Genomic DNA, 20,570 nt, shown 5'->3' with positions numbered 1-20,570 from the left:
CATCAAAAGAAGGAAAGTCATGTCAAAGCGAACCTGGAAGTCACATCACGTCAGTTCTCGTTAATCCATTTCAAAGTCTGTCCTCTAAAGGCGAAAAAACAAAACAAAACCCAAAAGCCATGACAGCATCCGCCAAGCCGCCATCATTCACTCTGGAAAAACACTGCCAAAAGCTGCCACGTCCACACACACGACAGCACACATACGTACACTCACACACAGGTACAAAAACTGGTTTACAGGCATCGCCGTCCTCAGGTCTGTCTACCCAGAACACCCGAGGGGGGTGGGGTTTGATCTCAGCGAACTCCCGCCGAGACCCACAAAGCAAGCCTCTCCTCAGCTATCCCACAATTCCACAGTGCTGTTTCTTCTTGCCTGGCAGGCCCATAGCCGCAGTCTGCCATTCATTATGCGCTCAGCGGGAGCCCAGCAAAACTACTAAGTCCTCGCCACGCTCAGGCTCATAAAAAGCAGGGAGAAGCAAAAACTTCCCTACGTAAAGCCCTGTGTGCAGCCGGCATGACGCCGCACTGGCATTTAGCTTTACAAATGCATCTGTCTACTGAGGAGGCTGCTGAGCAACTTCCTGTTCAAAACTACAGAGGACGATTCTTCCTTCTGCCCCAAAAACGTGTCTGAAACACCTTCTTTTTCTCTGCTCGCCAAAGAACTACGCCTTTTTGTCTGGGAGGTCGTAATGCTCACAAATGCGTATTTAAATAGTCTGAGGTGTTGTCTTCTCTGGACTTGACACAAAGTTGAAGAAATGTTCACTTTTCAGTTAAAAGACCAGCGGACGAAGGATGTAGTTGTAGAATCTCTGCACGGACAGTTCCCAACCTTCAAGTACTCACAAACGGGAGCCGTGAACTCACAAAGATGTGTCCCCCCTGCTGCGTTCCTGCTTTGTGACTCCTGGATGCAGAAAGAGCCAGACGTGCGTATTTAGCTTGAGGCTAATAGTGACAGATGGCTAACAACAAGAAAACCGTCCAAAAATGCCCGTCCAAGCGCATCATTGAGTACAACCCACGGGGGCTGATTTGTGTTTGTACATATCTGAGCGACGATTAGCTTCAAGCTAATTTGGTACTCGTGGTTAAACAAAAAACCCACAAATTAATAGTAAAGAGCAAACTCCAGTCTATCGCCAGCATGTCTCCACATAGATATGTTGTTGATACAGCTTTTTTTTTGGGGGGGGGGGGGGGCAGAAAAGATGTTAGAGCAGTTTTTTTTCTTAAAGAAGAAGACAATAGAGAAACTTCATGATGATTAATTATAACCCATGTATTAAATTTTCATTCCGTGCAAGGGAGCTGATGAATTGAGTTTGGATGTGTCATTGGTGTGCTGTAAAAGTTAGTCCATGCATTAAGGGGCTTATTGTCTGCTTGTAATGCATCTGAAGTGCACTTGAAGTAAAGTGTTACCATTGGTTTTTAATCACGGCCTTATTACAAACCGCATAGTTCAGTTCTGACTGACTGAGTCACACTGGGCACGCTGGAAAGTACAAAATAAATGAACACCTTTGAAAATCGATTAACATCACATTTACATATTAATGTGCTAAATGAAAGTCACCACTCACAATGATAATAATGAGTTGCCAAGTCACCATGCTGTTATTGTTTAAGATCTCTTAGCTGATCTGCGACTGCAAATCTACATATTATATTATATTAGAGGGCTCTACTATTTTTCTCAAGGGGCATTTGTGCGCACAAATTAAAAAAAATAGGAGGCACAGGGACAAATTTGGTATTTCTGTATTTAAGGGCTTAATGCAACAGAATGCATCTCTGTTCTCCAACACTGCAAATGCCCTTTCAAGCCCATTCACACACACAAACACAGTCCCAACACAGGGGTAGTTAGTGCCAGAGGAATACAATAAACAAGTTAATCTGAGCAGCTGAGATGATGCACAGCTAAAATATGTTGTTGTAAATTGCACCTGCAGCCCATCTAATAGATGAAGACTCCTCTGCAGAGCAGCGGCTGCTGTTCTGGAGGATGATGAGGAGCAGTTTTATGTCTGCAGCACGTTTTCTATGACAGAACGTTGATTTGTACTTATGGCTTGGTCTTCCACTGAGATAATGAGCCTCATTCATGAAATGTTCCTGCAAACAAATTTCCTTCTCACACACAGTGAGACTTTTTTAGCCCCCAATTTAGTCGAACAGACAGGAACCAAAGCCTGATGGCTACTTGAAACTCTGAAAATTTGTAATCAATTGCCAGTTACAAGAGGTGCACAATAGATCTGATGATCAAGGCATTGCAAGGCTTTTCCTTGCTGTCTGTGAGACAAAACTGGGGGCTAAAAAGTCCTGGGGAGTAAGAACAAATTTCTGCATGAGAACGTTTAAAAGATGAGGCCTGGTGCTTCTTTGTTTTTGTGTCGCTTTACTAAACTCCAGACGTCTCTTTTGTTCGTTGCTCAGTGACAGTAAATCTTTTAATTTTGTTGCTAGATGAACCTCACAACAGCTTCGAAGGAAGCACCCCCACCCCCACCACAGTGAATGAGTAAATGCGTTTGATCTGAAATGAACTCACATCAAAAATGACGTATTTTACAGTCAAACACTTTGCTGCCCTCGTGCAAACATTTCGTTCAGAGTTTGACATTCTCTCCTCCAGGGTTGATTTTACCACCTTCCAGTTCTGCTCCACTCTCTTTCATCAGCGCCTCCTTCCTGGATGAGGCGAGTTGACGAGCTGATCAAATTCCACCCCCTCCTCTTTTCCTTTCAGCTTTTTTATCTTTATGTCCTCATCATGTACAGAGACTCTGGACATCCTGAGGTGATCTTCAGGGTCCAAGCACCCCTGGGCTGCTGTAAGACCGTCCCTCCCAGTACATTTTGTGCAGGAAACCCAACACTTCCTAAATGTTAACTGCCGCTCTCGCGTTAACATTATCCCCAGTTGCCCGCCAACATCTTCCAGGAATGCTCTGGTGCTTAAAAGGTCAGAGGTCAACTTGTCCCGGAGCCAGAGGACTAACTCAAGGCTCACGCTGGGAATAAGAAGGGTGTGTGTTGTGTGCAAAGTGTGTTCACTGTGAGTGTACTGAATGTGTGTTTGTGTGTGCCCTGAGGCAGCAGTTGGCACCTTCAAAGCAAGAGCCAAGTTCACATGACCAGAGTGTGTGTGTGCCAAAAACTGGTGAGGACACACTGTTTCTCTCTCTCTCTCTCTCTCTCACACACACACACACACACACGCGCACACACACACACATACACACACCTTAAGCACACACACTCTTTCCCCTCCTTCGAATGTGAAGGTGTGATGGTGAGCTGCTGGGTCAAAGTCAGACAGATGGCCCTCACAGTCGGGATTCAGTATCGGTGACCGAGAACGTATGACTGACCTCTCTCTCTCTCTCTCTCTCTCTCTCTCTCTCTCTCTCTCTCTCACACACACACACACACACGACCTCCAGACTGTGCTCATCACCGATAGCAGACGAGACGACTCACCTACAGTTTCAGCTAATATTTGTTCAGAAATAAAAACACTTGTTTTGACGTGAGTAAAAAGTTTAGTTGGTGTTTCGGTTGTTCACCTTCTTGATGTATGTACACCCACGTGTGACCTATGGTGAACACGTACGCCGCTGACAGATAAATCCACAAATTAGCGAGCAGGGTTTCATTTGGAATCCTTTCCTATCCCATTGTAGCTTGATACAGATGTAAGAGCTACTTTAAGTACAAAAGGCACTAAAAACATTTAGAAAACATGAAAGATCAGACTTGCATTCAAGTAGCAGCTTCTTCTGTGTCCTGATGCAACATAATTCAGGACTTAGCTCATTTAAAAGCTGATCAAATAAAAAACAACCAGAATGTTACAAGAACATTCTCAATGTTCCCCAAAGTTTATACATAACGTCACCCTAATAGTTATAGAACCCCACCTCAAGACCATAACAGAATTCCCCACTGGGACTGGAATAGACTCCCCCACTGGGACCATTAACAGAACTCCATCTTGTGATCGGTAATGTCCCAGGAACCAGCGAAGAGGTTCATAGAACGTACGATTTCAAGCTGGGGCGACAGGAGTTGGGAGATGGACATAAATAGATGCTCGGAAGTTTGTCAATAAAAACCTGTCTTTTAATTTCACCAGTCTGCTTCCTGTTATGCCTCTGACATCATCATCCTCACCCGTGACATCATCGATAAACATCAAACGCCTCTTAGGTGACCTTTTTCCTCTTCAATTATAGTCTGAAATGAAGCCTCAGAGATAAAACCTCTATCTCTACAGCATTACAGCACACACACACCAACACACACACACTTGACACAAACAAACACACCCTCTGCTACCCCACATCACCCTGACAACACCTTGATACAGTGTGACTTAAGATCTCGCCCTGCTTCCAGCAAACAAACGACTATAAATCAAATTGTCCTTTACAATATCCCCCGTCTTAGCAGTGCTTAGTGCACAGTTAGCCCACATTATCCTCACTTCATTTAGCTCGGTAAACAATTAACCCAGCGTGCGTGTGTGAGCCGAATGATTGAGGGATTTGGCATTAGCTATGCTGTGCCGCGTCTCCACACTAACTACTCTAAGTGTTTAACATAGTTAGCCTGCATTTACAGCCCCCCGCCCCTTCTTACACCCCCCCCATGAATCAATATGCTTAAACGCTGCCACCAACTCAGAGAGAAAAGAGGGGTTAGGGGAGTTAATTTGAAACAAGCGATTAATATTTCTTTCGTTAAATAAGAGCACACACACACACACACACGCACACGAACACAAAGACACACACACACACAGTGGGGCTGGCGCATCGATGAGGTTTGCCTTCCTTCAGCCCTGTTTGCGATAGCATTTGGGTTTCACTAAAGCAATTACAGCCTTTAATTGAATTGATTTTGATAATGAGCCTCTGTAATGACACCACTGTGGGAATGGTTGTGTGTATATGTGTGTGTTTGCTATGAGTGAGCAACTGTTGTCTTTCTGGACTTAAATGATCTGAGCAGGATTTAAATATGAGGACACACACACACACACACTTAAATCACTGATGCGTGCTGCTCTAATAGCTGTCTAGCGGTCAGCCATCTCCATTCAGCCTTTTTATAAACCACTTGTCCGAGGTCTAACCTTTCAGCTTGTTGCATAATATCCTCCAGGCTGTAACACATGAATGTTTGATGATGGCTTAGTACATGATAAATTGAATATCCTACACCGCTGTATTTCCGCTTTTTTCAGCCTGAGCAGCAACTCCCTTCCAGGTCCTTGGGTGGTTAGCTTTCCTAGGAGCTGGCGCGCGGCGCGGCGAGCTGCTGAGAACTTGGAGGGGCTGACGAGTAAATCATCTGTCAGTCAGTGGCTCTCATCTCCTCTCCCTGCCAGTCGGCTTGTCTGACTCTTAGTACAGCGTGGAGAGTTATCGTGATAGAGCGGCGACATGTTTAATGGGCTCGTAGCTTAGCAAACAACACACATGGACTGACAGGCAGGATTAAGAAAGACTCTCCTCGCTGCTCAGCTACCGCATGCTTTGGCCAAAACACTCTTGAGGGTCAGTCAGATGATCTAAGGGATCGTCTATTGGGAAAAGGAAAAAAAAAAAGTCAGAGCAACAGCAACAACACTGCAGGTTCAGCTTTCCTTTGGGTGACTATTTGATTCAGCATTCTCTGCTTTTTCAAGTCTGAGAAATTACCACCACCTCTGAGCCAGCTCGTTAGCTAGCTAGTAGGAACCATCCATCCATTCATTTTCTATACTGCTTCTCCATTAAGGGTTGCGGGGGGGGGTGGAGCCTATCCCAGCTGACATTGGGTGAGAGGCGGGGTTCACCCTGGACGGGTCACCAGTCCATCTCAAGGCCATCAGGAGCAGTTAGGGATTCAGTATCTTGCTCAAGGACACTTGGACATGGTCACCGGAGGAAGTGTGGATGGACCCAGCGACGCTACGGATGCCAGATGGCCACTCTACCTCCAAGTCCCGCCGCCCCGCTAGTAGGAACCTCCATGCAGGAAAAAGGCCAGTTCTGACATGATGTGGATGGTGCACTCACACAGACCTGCTTAGCTCTTTTGGCGAATAGTTGTAAAGACGCACTGTGACTGTTTCGCTGTCACACAGGGACGTTCTTGCATTTTTGCTGACGCGTTGAGGAGAAATCTTAATGTTATTTTGCAAGGGCAGCATTGCTGTATCCAGTGCCCCCCCCCCCCCCCCCCCCCCCCAAACAACAGCCACTGCGCTAGTTTGATGAAACACAAATTTCAGCCTACATCACTTTTGGTTGTAAGTCCGAATTTGCGAAATTTGTTTTTGTCCCTCATTATTCGGAGCGGCGTGAACACGCACTGATAACCAGCTGGACCACTTTCAGACATGAACAACTCCGACCAGAGCTGGAAACTAAAAGTAGCCACAGCGCGAGTGAGTGAGCACACAAGCTCCCTTCAAAGGCAGGAGCCGTCAGTCTACAGGGGCCTTTGAATGAAAGAATATGATTTCTCACATCATTGAAAATGATAATACACATGATCACTTACAGCTCTGTCCACTGACTTGAAATAAGAAATGGCCGATTAAACGGCGTATGCCTTTGGATTATAAATTGCTACTTTTAAACCTTAACCTTGCTTGAAATCACACTCGCTTTGATGAGGCCCTTTGATGTGCCTTTGGTTGCAGGAACACACACAACCTTGTGCCTGTTTTCTGGCAGCAGAGCGTCACTAATTATCTCGCCAGCAGAAAGGTAAGGGAGGTGGGGACCTGACTCTGCGTGTGTGTGTGTGTGTGTGTGTGTGTGTGTGTGGTCTCAGTTCGACGGTAGCTTCTAATGAGCCCCCCGCTTCTTATCAAGCTTGGCGCTTGACAAACGCTCTGATCCACCCACATGGAGGACGGGCTCAAATGATTGCGTCTGAAGCGCCCCCACCACCCCCCCTCCTCCAGGACCACCCCAACCAACACCCTGATCACCCCCTCGTCCCTCCCCTCCCTCGCCTCACCGCCAGTATGAAACATCCTTGAGAGAAACTGTGAATCAAAGGGCTTTTCATCCTTTTTTGCGGAGAGAAAAGAGAGATAGAAGGAGAGGGCAAAGAAAGAAAACAAGGATAAAGGAGTGAACTTCTCGGAGCTGGAGGGCACTCCAGAGGACACGTCCTAGATTAGCTCGCACCCCTCCCTTCATCCTTTCCATCCTCTCCACTCCGCCATTCCTCCACCCAGCTTCAGACGTGGAACACTGGCCCTGAGGCCCTCTTGGAAGGCGTCGGGGGGGGGGGGGGGACACTGGGCATTTAGACATCTGTCAGCCACTAATGAAAGAGTTCAATTTAGTGGAAAATCTCCAACAACCTTGTCTGACAGGCGGCTGACAGGCTTTAACTTGCCATGTGTTGCTGTCGGAGTGAGTCTCAGCGTGTGCGTGCAGGGAGGTGGGAATCGATCAGGAGGGGGAATTATAAAATAATGTAATGTGTTGTGGCATTTGCGTGTGTGCCAACATGTGTGTATGTGTGTATGTGAGAGAGAGATAGAGAGAGAGAGAGTGTGTGTGTGTGTGTGTGTGTGTGTGTGTGTTTTTTCATCAGTCCGTGCAGCGGGAGTCCGTGTTGCAGCTTTGAATCGCTCCGGGTGCAAAGCGTGTTCTTTGACGATAGATGTGTTACACATGGTGACTGGTGCTGCTTTGTGCATCACTTGTGCAATTACACACACACACGCACACACAGCTTCATCAGGACATTAGGAACAACCTCGTCTTTCTAGCTAACTCATCCTCACGTAAAACATTCAGAGGGGCGACTGAGTGTGTGAGAGCGATGTTTCCATGTTTATTACGTCACGAGTCTCACTCTCTTGTGAAGACAACAGTCACGTGGTCCAAGTGCGCAGGCGTCAATGGCTGATTAACATGGACTCTAGGATCCTAGTGTTGATGGTATTCAGTATAAATGCTGTTCACATGGAAGACAGACGAATCTGGTGGCTTGTATCTTCGGATGCGTCATAAACACCATGACCCCAGTTGGATTAGCTCCCACTCCTGCACGTGACCCATCGTGTTCAGAGGTGCACCAACACATCTACCAATCAAAAGAGTATTAATAGTCAACTATCTTGACCATTGATTCGTTGGTTCAGTCTCTTTTCAGGCAAAAACATCACACTTGAACAGTTTTTCAGTCATTTCTCACAGAAAATACAGGGTTTTGGAAAGTTGGTGGGACAAAAACTCTTTGAACATGTCACTTTGGGCCCTGGGAATCTATGTTGAGCCTTTTTTACATTTTCTAGACATTTTACAGACCTTTACAAACAAAAAGTAAGGTCCAGGCCAAGTTCTGTTTACAGCACAAACCAGTGTCACTGAATGACACTCCTTTGGCTCGTAGCACTCTTAGCGCCACGAAGTGCCAACATTGCGTCATGGATTTGGCCGATCCAGCTGATTTCCAGCGACAGGCACCTTTGGCTGGTGTCACTGCTGCTGCAGGACGAGGCAGCAGAGGATGAAGATGTGCAGCTGTGACTGTGGGACAGGGTCATCATCACTGAGGTCAACAAACTTTACCAGCTGTGTCACACAGTTGAAGCGTTCACGAGGCCAGACGAAACAACAGTAGCAGCAGTCCGCTGGCGGTGGGAGTGCTCTTTTGGCGCTATATTCCTTGTGTTTCTCTCACTTGGCTGAAGCTGCAGCAGCGCAGGAAGATGCCAGGCTTCAGAAAACGCTGTTACATTCAAAATGCCCCAGCCAGTGTAATCAGGTTTTGACAAACCAGGACCAGGACTTATCCAGGATCCTGAAATCAGTTCCTAACAAGGACACTAATGCTGGATACAAGAAGACTTGGGAGGACAAGAAAAAATTAGCTTCAAGTTGGACATTTTTACTTTTCCAATGTGACATTAATGACAAAATCAAACATGGCTGCCTTCTTCCTCAACAGTAAGTCATTACTTGCTTCTGCAACATGTGGAATGTTTACAGATGTCCCCGATCATGAAAACAAATAGAATCCAACAGCTATTTTAGTGACTTGGGAATGTTACAGTGTGGCGTTTTGTGTCCCATGTTTCCTGCCGAGGGATTTCAATGACAACAGAAGCCAGAAATCTCTGATCAGAAATTCCAATCTCCAGGCTGTCGTGAATGCAGCATGAGTCCAGTCTGACAGTGGATTCAGAGAACCGTGACGCTCTGTGGCAGCATGACTTCATCCCAGGTTTGGAGCTGATATAAATACATGCAATCACGTGTGTATGTAGCGTGTGTGCTGCCAGGGGAAAGGTGGGGACAGTGATGGAGGAATGTGGAGAGCAGCGCTGCCTTTGCTTGGTGTTGCTCTCGTCCTCTCCCGAGCTGAACACTGACATTTGTCGCACAAATGCGGCCCGGTCGCTTCTACCCTCCCAAAACGCGGCATCTGTTCAACCGTTCCTGCCTTCCACTCTGGTTGCATGCGGTCCTGTTAGGGCCTTGGGTGGGGAAGGAGCAGTCGCACGAGGGAGGGGAAGAGTGCCAATACAAACATTGTTCCGCTGGCTTTTACAAGCCGGGAGAGTGGGGAAGTTAATAAGCAGGTATTGGTTTTTAACTGTTGCCCGTTTATTGCTTTGCCCTGGAGCGTGCTGGAGTGCTCTACTCCACCTTTTTGCTGTCCATCTAGCCATCACCTCCGCTAACCTCCCTCTCAGCCTCTCCCTCTCTCCGTCTGCTCTCCTTTTGTCTCCACTTGCCTCATTCAACAGTTAATTTGCCAATTCCATCATGTGTTTTTTTCCAACCCTGCTGAATCCTCCTCGTCCTTGCACAGCCTTTTGTGTTTCGACTCAGGATGGAATCAGTTTTAGACATCAGGAACAAACTTTAGTGAATGAATTGATGGTCTGTTTAACACCATTGATTTGAGCGTATCCTGTGTATTAGATTTAGGTTCGTCAATACTGGACATCGGATGTCAGACAGTCGTCCAACTCTGACATGAGAAAGATGACGCAACTTTAATGACATGATCAATGTTGTCTGGCTTTAAATCAAAGGTGGAAGTAGGCCAGCACAGCCCAGCACTCCAAAAGATTCAGAGCTGCTACACAGTGAGGAGAGGAGCCAGCAGCTGCCTGCCTAAACCCACAAACACACAGCCTGTCACATCTGTATTAGTTAGCTTTACATGGACCAATATGGTCGTTTCTAGGGAGGAGAGTCCCACCTTTACCCCTCTGGCTGTTTGAGAAAAGCCCGAGAGATCTACTCCTGATAGAAAGACTACATTTGATCCTTTTTTGGGCAAAATGTCATTTCCTTTTTATTTTTAGTAATAGTTGACAAGTTGTGTTTCAGTAATTGACAGAAAGGGGACATAATGATGCTCAGGGACCCGTCAGGGCTCTCTGTGTGAACCAAGCACTAAATATCCTGCGGAGTCGTGACCAGCAGCCACGCTCTGGATAAATGCTGTGAGGAGACGCACCACTAACATGAGGAGAGCTTCACCTTCACGTCTTCGCCCCAGAAATACCATCGGAAGGAAAATGCCTTTCTGACATGAAACATAAATCAAACAGGGTTGAGGAAGTTTTACCAGCGACCCAGCAGCTTCTGGTAGGCGAACGCTTACTGCTCGTGGTTTCACCCGGGATACTTTGATTCGAATCATGCCCCAGTTGCAAAATATAGCAACCCTTTTTAAAATGTAGTTGTTTTTAAAATTTCCCTTTTAAAACTGTGACTATTTTTGAGAATTCTGTCAAAGTTTGTTTACTTTTAAGCGACGAATCTCCTCGATGAGTGTGAGGTAAACCACAGTTTGGGTTTGACTCCTCCCAGCCGCACACGGCACGTATTTCAGTCCACTGCTATAAACGTAATGTGGCTTAAATGTGCAACAGACCTGCAAAAGGCTGGAAGAAGCTCGCATTGCTTGAAATGTTTATGATGCCCAGAACAACTGCGAACTGAATAGGATAAATATTGATAAACAAGGATTCAGACAGCAGGTTTGGTGCATCAATAAAACAGACGTTTGCATTGTTGCTCCACTTTGTTTTGTGAAGGTAAACAATAGTTTGTTGTGTTCAGAGTATTTTGCAGCCGTGGCCCCGAGGCTCCACTATGAAGCGCCTGAGGACGCACCGTCTATGATGCCCCCTCAACAGTCTTTGCACATTTGACTAGAATTTTATTGTTCAACAGCTATGATTTCATCTAATCGCTCTTGTCTTCCTCATATTTACATCGATGTTGACATTCTTATTGTCTTCTAATAATTAGGCCATCAAATGCGTCACAGTTTATCCTTGGTGTTCAATCTTCTATTGTTTTTCAGTTTTATTCCTCTTTTATTACTCACGCCTCCCTCTTTATTGACTCTAATATAATGCAATATTAATATACATGTTTACCGTGTTGCAGGTTCGCTTGTGTATTGTTGTAGTTTGAGGAAATTTGTCAATTGACTGCTCAGCAATTAAAATCTGAATTTACTTCAAAAACCAGAGAGGCAGTCGGAGGAGGAAGCTGGCCGGGGAGAGGAATGGCCAGCAGGAGGAGAGGGAGGGGGGGGGGGAGGGGGGACGTGTTATGGTGTAGAAGAAGGCGATTTCATGTTCCTATAATCCTGAAACTGCTGCAGTATGTGTCCTCCCCAGGGCTTTTTCACACCTCCGCTACAGGATAAGTGCCTAAATCTCACGGCACAGGAATACAGGCCCAACTTAACATACTTATTCCACATGCAATTAACACAGTGACTCTGTGCAAAACAACACGCCTGACTCCGAATTGGAAGCCCGAGCACAAATCCTGCATACAGCTCTAGTGGGATTCGCGGTATCCACCCAGTCCTGCCCAGGAGGGCTATCCGCTGATCCAACTGACAGAAGCGAGAGAGCGCAGGTGCTCAACTGATGAGATTCCAGTTAGCTGGCGCAGCCAAAGAGGGAGGTGGGAAGTAGCCAATAACCCGATCAGAAAGGATCTGGGGGCTTCTAAATATCCAGCCAGGGCAAAAATAATGGGAGTGCCAGCAAGCTCGGGCCCACTTCTTCTACAGGAGGGAGCCATCGAGGAGAATGGAGCAGACAGACAGAAACAAAGGCAACACCACGCCATCAACAAGCTGAATGCAAGTACACACGGCTGCTCAAGTATTTATGAGTACGACAGCGTGGAGCAGCGCAGTTTCTATACCTGCTTGAGTCCAGGATGGCTGTAATGCAAGACTTAGAAGGAGTTTTATGAAAGGTATGAAGTGCACACACTGATGAATGACACAATGGTAGCATGTCATCGTGAAAATGATTGTGTACCATTTTGATGTAAACTGCAGGCAGGGTAGAAATACATTCAAGTACTCGGGATTCTGGAGTGAAAAGTTTTTTGACGTAGTCATATATGTACTTACTGTAAGTACGCATTACACTGTGTGAGATACTACTGAGGGACCTGACATGACCAGACTGAACCGTGTTCAGCCGGGTTCTGTTCTTATTGCCTCGAGAAAGTTCCATCCATCCATCCATTGTTAAGGGTCATGGGGGGTGGAGCCTATCCCAGCGGCTACGGGCGAGAGGCGGGGTTCACCCTGGACAGGTCGCCAGTCCATCGCGGGGCCAACACATAGAGACAGACAACCATTCACACTCACATTCATACCTAAATCAGCCTAGTCCACAAATTGATGTCTTTGGACTGTGGGAGGAAGCCGGAGTACCGGAGAGAACCCACGCAGGAACAGGGAGAACATGCAGACTCCACACAGAAAGACCCCATGCCCGAGCTGGGACTCGAACCCGGAACCTTCTTGCTGTGAGGCCACAGTGCTGACCACTGCTCCACCGTCCCGCCTCTGGAGAAAGTTAATTTGCTAATTTAATCACCTTTTCTGCGGCAAATTCCCTTGATTTCTTTCAAAGGCTTTGAAAAAACAAAAGGAGTAAATTTCCATAACATTTACAAGAAATTACCACAAAGTGGCGATAATTTGCAAAAAATTTACCAAGAAAGTGAGAGCAAAATACTGTTAGACAAAAATTCCCAGCCCGCGGTCATCTGCGCCGGTCAGTGTCGGTGCAGCTGACATCCTTATGCAACATAATCTGGTCTCTGTGGAGGGGATCATTCCTGAGAACTGACACCACAGTCCAACTGTTGTCATGAGCTGCTGATGAATGTTTGACCCCCCCCCCCCCCCCCCCCCCCAAAAGAGTTCTGTGAGGTCACAGAGACCCTGAGCTTTACCGTCAAATTCGAGTCCATCACAGAGTCCAAATGGACTTTTTATGATATTCAACTTCCAGAATGTTCTGGAGATAAATAAACAAACTGTTAATTTAATTCAAAGCCCCACCAGGTTGAATTATTCATTCCAAAATTTGACGAATCTCCCTCAAGGTGGTTCTGAGATGCCACTTGCACACTTCCAGTACATACGTGTGCACATGCAAACACAAAGCCTCCTGCCGTGTTTGGCATCGATGTCTCTTTCTTACATGTTTGCTGCATTTACAAGCGTTCCACAGGCATTTAAAGAAAAGAGAACGTGAGTTCATTTTGCAGAACCCCCTGGATGATCCTCATGAACTCCTGCTGCAGTACTTTAGGAGCATGTTATCACAACCCTAAATAAGATGTCTGTGGTACAAAAAGATGGTTGTTGGGATAAATGAGGACAGGCAGAAAACACAGAGGGGGCGTAAATATAGAAATGAAAACATCAACGTGCACACTTGATGTAAACACAAGGAAACTCTGCTTTTCTGTATATTCACAAGCTGAGAACCCTCACCTGCTCACTTGGTCACTTGCAAATGCAAAGTGGCAACACACACACACACGCACACACACAGACAGAGGTTGGGGAGGGCCCGCCTGAGGGCGCCGCTGTAAGCGTGTGATTAGAGGAGAGAGTAGGCAGAGGAGAATCGAGGACAAACACTCACCCCTGTTAAGGTCTTTATGTTATGCAGTGCATTCTGGGCTTCAAGGGCAGCTTTCCTTGTGTAAAACGTGACAAAACAGCAGCCTGCGGAGAGAGCGAGAGGGAGAGGGAGAGAGAGAAGGGAGGGTGAGCATAAGGAGCAACAAAGAGCATTTTCTCTATTCATCTACTTGGCATCACCTGTCGACACAGGCAGACGCAGAGTGAATGTTAAAGGCAAAACATACTAGCGGAGAGGAAGCGATGGGATTCGTTTCAATGCTGATGACTCCAGACCAGCGGAGGGGTGAGAGGGGGGTAGGGGTGGGGACGAGGGTTCCCTCTTCATCAGTCTTCAACTAACAGTCACCAGTTGAACTGAGGAAGGTATTAACTCAGGTGTTACTGCTCACTGATTCTTCACTTACCTTTTCACTTTCAAAAGTCTCGCTATGCTCTGTTTGCTGACTTGCAGATCAAAACCATCCTGAATAAAACCTGCGATGACTTGAAAGCCTTGAATGACCACAGCCACATGCAGACCTGAGTGGACAGCTCCACGTGGGTCAGCAACACTGGTATTATCCTGCTTTCGTACATCGTGAATTCATTCAAGACCAAACGAGTTCACACAATCCTTATATAGCTCATCGCTGCCAGGTACTTCTTCCTGCGCGCCACTCTAGATGGCGTTGGTGCCACTCGTGCTGCGGAGAGGACGGACCCTCGATCGGGAGAGCTGGTTACGTCCAGTTTGCTCTCTGCTACCTTAAGTATGGTAAATAATTCAACCACGCGGCTCCTCTCGGCTTCCCAAAATATTATCAAACCAAATGGCGTGAAACAAATACCTCTACGGGGTTGCAGGACAGAGGCAATACAGTTGAAGCACCAGTTGTATTTCAAAGTACCAGAGGACATCTCAGACGCTTTCAGTGAGTCACATTGGTCTGGAGTATCATGGTCAGAGGAACACGACTCCAGGCTGAATACCGCAAGAACCCAAATGAAGATCGTGTGTCTCCGCCAGGTTAGAACAGCTCAGGTACCCTCAGGTTGACCTTCACATCCCACCGACCTGTGCAGTCAGAGCTTGCTAAATTGCTGACTCACTCAATCACTCATTCACACAAAGTATTTGCACTCGTGTGCACGCACAGCGAGGTGAAGAAAGTAGAGAGGGAGCGAGGGAGGGATTTTGCCTCCTCATTAATCTGACTGTAATCCCTGCAGAGTGAGGCTGAAACGCTGCCGTCGAGGGCCATTCTCAGTCAGCACGCAAACCTGCCCAGTCAGGCAAAACACAGCAGGTGGACACTCCGGCCAGGCACAGGAAGGGGGGTGGAGGGAGGGCTGTGACTCCTCTGTTCTCCACATATCAGCTGTTATTTGATTTATGTCAAACATAATGTCGGAAATATCTTTCTCTGAAACGGCCTCCTGCCTGTGTTTACGTGCTCGTGACACTTCTGACATTTTTATCTGGGAGCCACTGGGACGTTTAAAACCAAGGCTGAAGAGGAAGAACATAAAATATGGAGGATGCACTGGAGGGTGAGATAGTCAACTAGAACAAATTGGAAGCCCTGAAATTCATGATGCATCATCAGAAACTAATCTGTCCTTTAAGTGATGGCATGACCTTAAGCACAGTATTCATCTTAGAGTGTAAGCTGCTTGATTTCCCAGTGAAAGTTGACTTTCTGCAAAAGCCAAACATGAATGAAAAAAGGCTGAATATATCAGAGAAGGACAAGTGGCATTGGCTTCATTAAAAGCATCAGGCAAACAGAGCTCAAATATTGCAAACGGAACAAAACACAAATAAAAAAGAAAGTCTAAATAATTGAGTGGACCAAAGTGAGGTAGAAGACGATGCTGTGTGAGATGCAGGCTCACGGCGGGTCGGTGATCAATGCTGTTTAAAACCCATCCTAAGTCTGTGCATATTGGGGATGTGATCGACACACAGCACAAAATTGCAAAATGCAAGAGTGAAGCCATTTGACAGCTTCTAAACTGACAGTCAGTCAGTAAAAAACTAAAAAATACACGTTGCTGGCTCTTTCTGCATTCTGGAGTCACAAAGAAGTGATGCTGGAGGAAAAAAAACATATTTATGAGCACAAAACTCCTATTTGGGAGTATCTGAAAGGCAAAATACACATTTTGGGTGAAGTATGGTTTAAAGTCGGCTGAGTGGTACAGTAGCAAAATTCCATTTTGGGTTACAGAGACAAATGAAATTCCTAAACTGCTTTGAAGAATGAAAATGAGAGCTTAACAATTCAACTGGGCTGATCTTTGAGGACAGATACTGTTAGAACTGCTGTTGTTTTGCCAACTGCTGTTTCCCACATGAAGAATTCAATCTCTCCCAAACATGTCCAGTGTATCTCTAAGACACACAAGTTGGTACAAAAAAAATGAGAAGCTGTGTTCAAAGAATCATAAAACTGTCATTTTATTTCATGACTACGGGTAATTTCAGCGAGTAAGGGAGCTTATCTGAAGCAATAACTATTGATCGTAGCAAGAATGTGCTTGAAGTTTAATAAAATTTGCCCCCTGGTTAGTGCTGAACTGTAGGAATCGACTTGCAATATGGATTCAATATATCACATGACTTTTATATGCTAGAAAGTAAAAACATAAAAAAGCTTTGTCTTAACTTACGACTAACAAAATGGGCGCCTACCTCGGGTGAACCACTGAGGCCGGCTGAGCTTCAGCTTCATGCGTTCATACCCTCTGCCTCCATCTTTGCTCATCTGTTCATTTCGGCGTGTTATGTTCTTGTGCAGCCATGAGCCGAGCGTGCCATTGTTCACGGCCGCTTTGTCATCCTCACTATTCCGTTCACGACAATGTGAATGAGGCAGGCTGGTTGTGGTTTTTGTAGCTCATATCACAGACATCAGCCCCAATGACACTTGCCCTGCAGTGCATCTTAGTGAAATCCAATGGTGAGCATCTGGAGCAGGTTTAGCATCCGAATCCCAGAGTCCCTTTGATAAGGCTGGGAGCGTAATGGATCTGAATTCCTGCAGTGTCCTCTGGGTGCCAGGGCTATTGAAGAGTTGGCCCTTAGCCTAGCGTCAGCAACGTGATTGGTGTTGTGATTCAGAGGGTGCAGCGGCTGTGTATAAGCAAGGATAACTCTCAGCTTAGCGGCTTCCTCGTCTAGCCTGCCGCCTCAAATGCGAACGGCGGCTCGAGGTGTCACGTCAGTAAACCACCTGCTTCTGCTGTCAGTTCACACCAGTTTCACACCTGCTTCCACAGTTGAAAGAAGGGAGATAACAAAGGAAATTAGCCCTGAAAGACTAATTATCACTACTGAAGCAGCAACGAAGCGATCGAGGTAGTTTTTCATGTCAACTTTGCAGTTTTTCACGACTGAAGCCTGAATTGCTGTATGTTTGGCAACAAAAACGCACCATAATTTGAATGTAGCGAAACAAAGTCACAAACAAGGAGCAAGAAAACGTTGACGGCGAGACGATATGATGTTTGCAGCTATTGTTGTAGCCGCAAACCCAGCAGGTTTCAGCAAGACACCGGATGTTTGCAGCCGTTGTAGCTTGTGTTTCTAGCCAGGTGCCAGGACATTTGCAGCACTGTCACAGAATATTGCATTTTCCACTGTGAAGAAAAGGAATGTTTGACGTTCTGCTTGAGGTTCCTGCTCCAGGGGGTTGTGCAGGTGCGCTAAACGCTCGTGCTGCTGGATAATCATTGGATTATGTACGAAAAATTGAGCCTAACTTTTTGTAAGATATATATATATATATATATATATATATATATATATATATATATATATATATATATATATATATATATATATATATATATAAAAAGTTTCATGAAAATAAGTTGTCACAGCATGTCAAGGTCAACAGGCCAGACCAACAAATGGGGTCAGGGCTGCCTGATGTCCACCGCTCCTCTAAGAGCTGAAGGAAAAGGGAGTAAACGTGTATCCCTCGATCAGACTGAGGACCCAGAGACGGCGCCCTACTGTGTCTGTGGCACACGGGGTTGAGTCTTGAGACTGACCCTGGAAATCTCTCACCTACTGCCTCCCAGCCACGCTGCCTGTTCCCAGAACCAAATGTGCCAGAGTGGACCGAAATAAGTCTTCCGCCGCTGCTGACAAATGGTTCTGAAAGGTGAGCGAATCCCACCACACGCCCAGAAAGGTTATTCTCTATCTCTGAGTGATACCCGACACACACACACACACACACTCTTTCATGTTCACTACAAAAGCCAAATCAGACAGCAGCATGCCCGAGCGTCGCCGCCTCTCTATCTGAGCATGCCAGCAGTAGCCAGGTGGATACCAGGCTCCCTGAGCGGGCCGATGGCTGCCATGACGCACTTTACCAACACCCTTGGGCTCAGTGGCAGGCCAGGGCAGAATACACACCGTCCAAAAAACAAACCTCAAATATTTCCAGAATGGAGGATAAATATCCATGTAGAAATAAATTAAAGGAGATTTTTGCCAACATTCTACTCAGCTCAGATATTGCAGTTCTGTAAAACTGATGGTGAGTCAAAAAAAAAAAAAGTGTATTCCAGCACTTGTATAAAATAATATATACAATTTTATTCCATATAGGTCACTGTACTGGATCTTTAGCTATCCATTACCATGATAAATACTGCAATCAGTGTGGATACGCCTGAGAAAGAAGTACTTAAAAGCTTTAATCAAGCAAAAAAATAGTTACACCACTTATGAATAAGTTCCAATCACACATGAGGGAAAACTGAAAGAAGACCAGCAGGTAAGAACTAAACGCTGGCTGATGAGTCTGAGAGAATGCAATGCGACATTATTGGAGACATAAAGAGGTGAAAACCCACAGATATGCTAATATTAGCAGCCTAATGTTGCTAACGTTTTGTTTGAAGTGCAAATGTGTAGCAGTCAACACTGTCAAATTAGTTTGCCTGTCACTGACCTCTGACCTCCAGAATCTCCTCCTCCTTGAGTCAGGTGGACCTTTCTGGAATTCCACCAAGGTGTTCCTGACATGTTGCAATCAGGAGTAGATGTAGTGCAAACCCATAAACCTAAAAACTTGAAAATGAGCCTGTTGAATGTCGCCGTAGCAACTACAGGAAGTAAAAGGGGGCACGGCACCATCAACCTGTGACCTAATGAAAAGCACAGATTGGGTTTGACACATTTTGGATGAGGTGTACCTGAACATTTTAATGAGGAAACATTAGATATCATAGACGCTACCTTGATCTTATTAATAATGCATGTGTTGAAAATTACAGCTTGGCCCTTTAAAGTGCATTATTTCAGTAAATGTACCCAGAATGACCTGCGCTGACATGAATAGAGCTTTTACACTTTTACCTGGTTTAAAGTTTGCTATACTTCCTGCATGCTTGATGCAGAGAGGATGTATACACCAGGGGGATCAGTATTGTACATTAGAAGTCCATTATAATTCCAGTTGCACCTGTGTTCAGGCTTTGGCCTCATGGGCTATTAGCAATTCTAATAGCAGTGTGAGGGGAAGCTGCTAGCATTACATGGTGAATCAAGATCCAGGGGGGATTTTTCTCTCTTTTTTTTACATATTTCTGTATATGGAAGGTTTAGCATTTGGCGTTAGCATTAGTGATTCTGATGGCATTTAATGTGGAAGGGAGGGTTGGCTGTTAGCGCTGCGTTAGCTGCAGTGTGTTGTGTATTCCCGTGGTGTAGCTGGACCTGGGAGCCATACAGCGTGTGGCGGATATCGTCCCAGGTGGTGGGCTGTCAAGATGAGGATCAAAGAGCAGAGGGCTGGACCCTCACGTGCACGCACACACATTTCCCCCGCAGTGTTCCAGTTCTACCTGTTTAAGAGTCAGCACACTCACACGCACATACAAAGCAATATGTGAGAGTGTATTATTTTCAGTGCACTTCTTATTCGCAGAGAAACATACTGGTAACAACCTTGAGCAAGCGAAAAATCCGCTGCACGCTCGCATGAATACGATCTCTCCATCTATTTGTGTGTATGTGTCTTCTCGCAGCACAAATATTTACCTGAAGGCCGAGAGGGCTCAGAGCAGGGAGATACACTCTGCTTGTGCTGTTGAAGAGGGACACTCAAAAACACACACCAGGGATGCGCACACGCACACACAAACTTGGGACGGAGGAAATCTATTAGTCGCTGGTGCATGTGTGTATAAACTCAAGAGTGAAGATGTGGGAAACAAAAGTAAAGAGTGTTAACAAGACAAAAACAGGAGACGAGCGGTTGTGAGACGGCACTTTTACCCCCTCGATAAGTCGACCCTGATTCAGGACTACAGGCTTCAGACCAGGTAGATGCAGGATCAGGTATTGGGTGATTTTTTAATTAAAATCTGGCACCAACAGACTGCAATGTTTGTTTGTTTTTTTTCCTGGCAAAAAAAAAAAAAAAACCCTACTTGCCAATTCGTCTAGTCTTTATTTCAGGCTCACTTCAATGAAGGTCACTTTCAGCAAGAACTGAAAGGTGAGAAAAGGGCATTTTTGTAAAAAAAGTGGTTTTGAAGCATTAAGCTGACTTGATAGCTGCCATTTATGTTTCCTCGTTC

At 45.8% G+C, this 20,570-nt stretch overlaps 1 protein-coding gene across 18 annotated transcripts in view; it reads right to left on the bottom strand.

The window, feature by feature from the left end:
- The window catches only part of celf2 (cugbp, Elav-like family member 2), a 202,007-nt gene that overhangs the window by 47,932 nt on the left and 133,505 nt on the right, over positions 1–20,570 (bottom strand). For all 18 annotated transcript variants that reach the window (XM_086201703.1, XM_086201705.1, XM_086201704.1 and 15 more), the window contains one exon: positions 13,984–14,066. In XM_086201703.1, the coding sequence (XP_086057829.1) occupies positions 13,984–14,066 (83 nt within the window). The remainder of the gene's footprint in view (positions 1–13,983; positions 14,067–20,570) is intronic.

Source organism: Aulostomus chinensis, chromosome 4, assembly GCF_037954235.1.
Source record: "Aulostomus chinensis isolate RoL2024-O1b breed Wild chromosome 4, RoL_Achi_v1.0, whole genome shotgun sequence".
NCBI lineage: Eukaryota > Metazoa > Chordata > Actinopteri > Syngnathiformes > Aulostomidae > Aulostomus > Aulostomus chinensis.
This window is presented reverse-complemented; position numbering and strand designations above follow the sequence as displayed.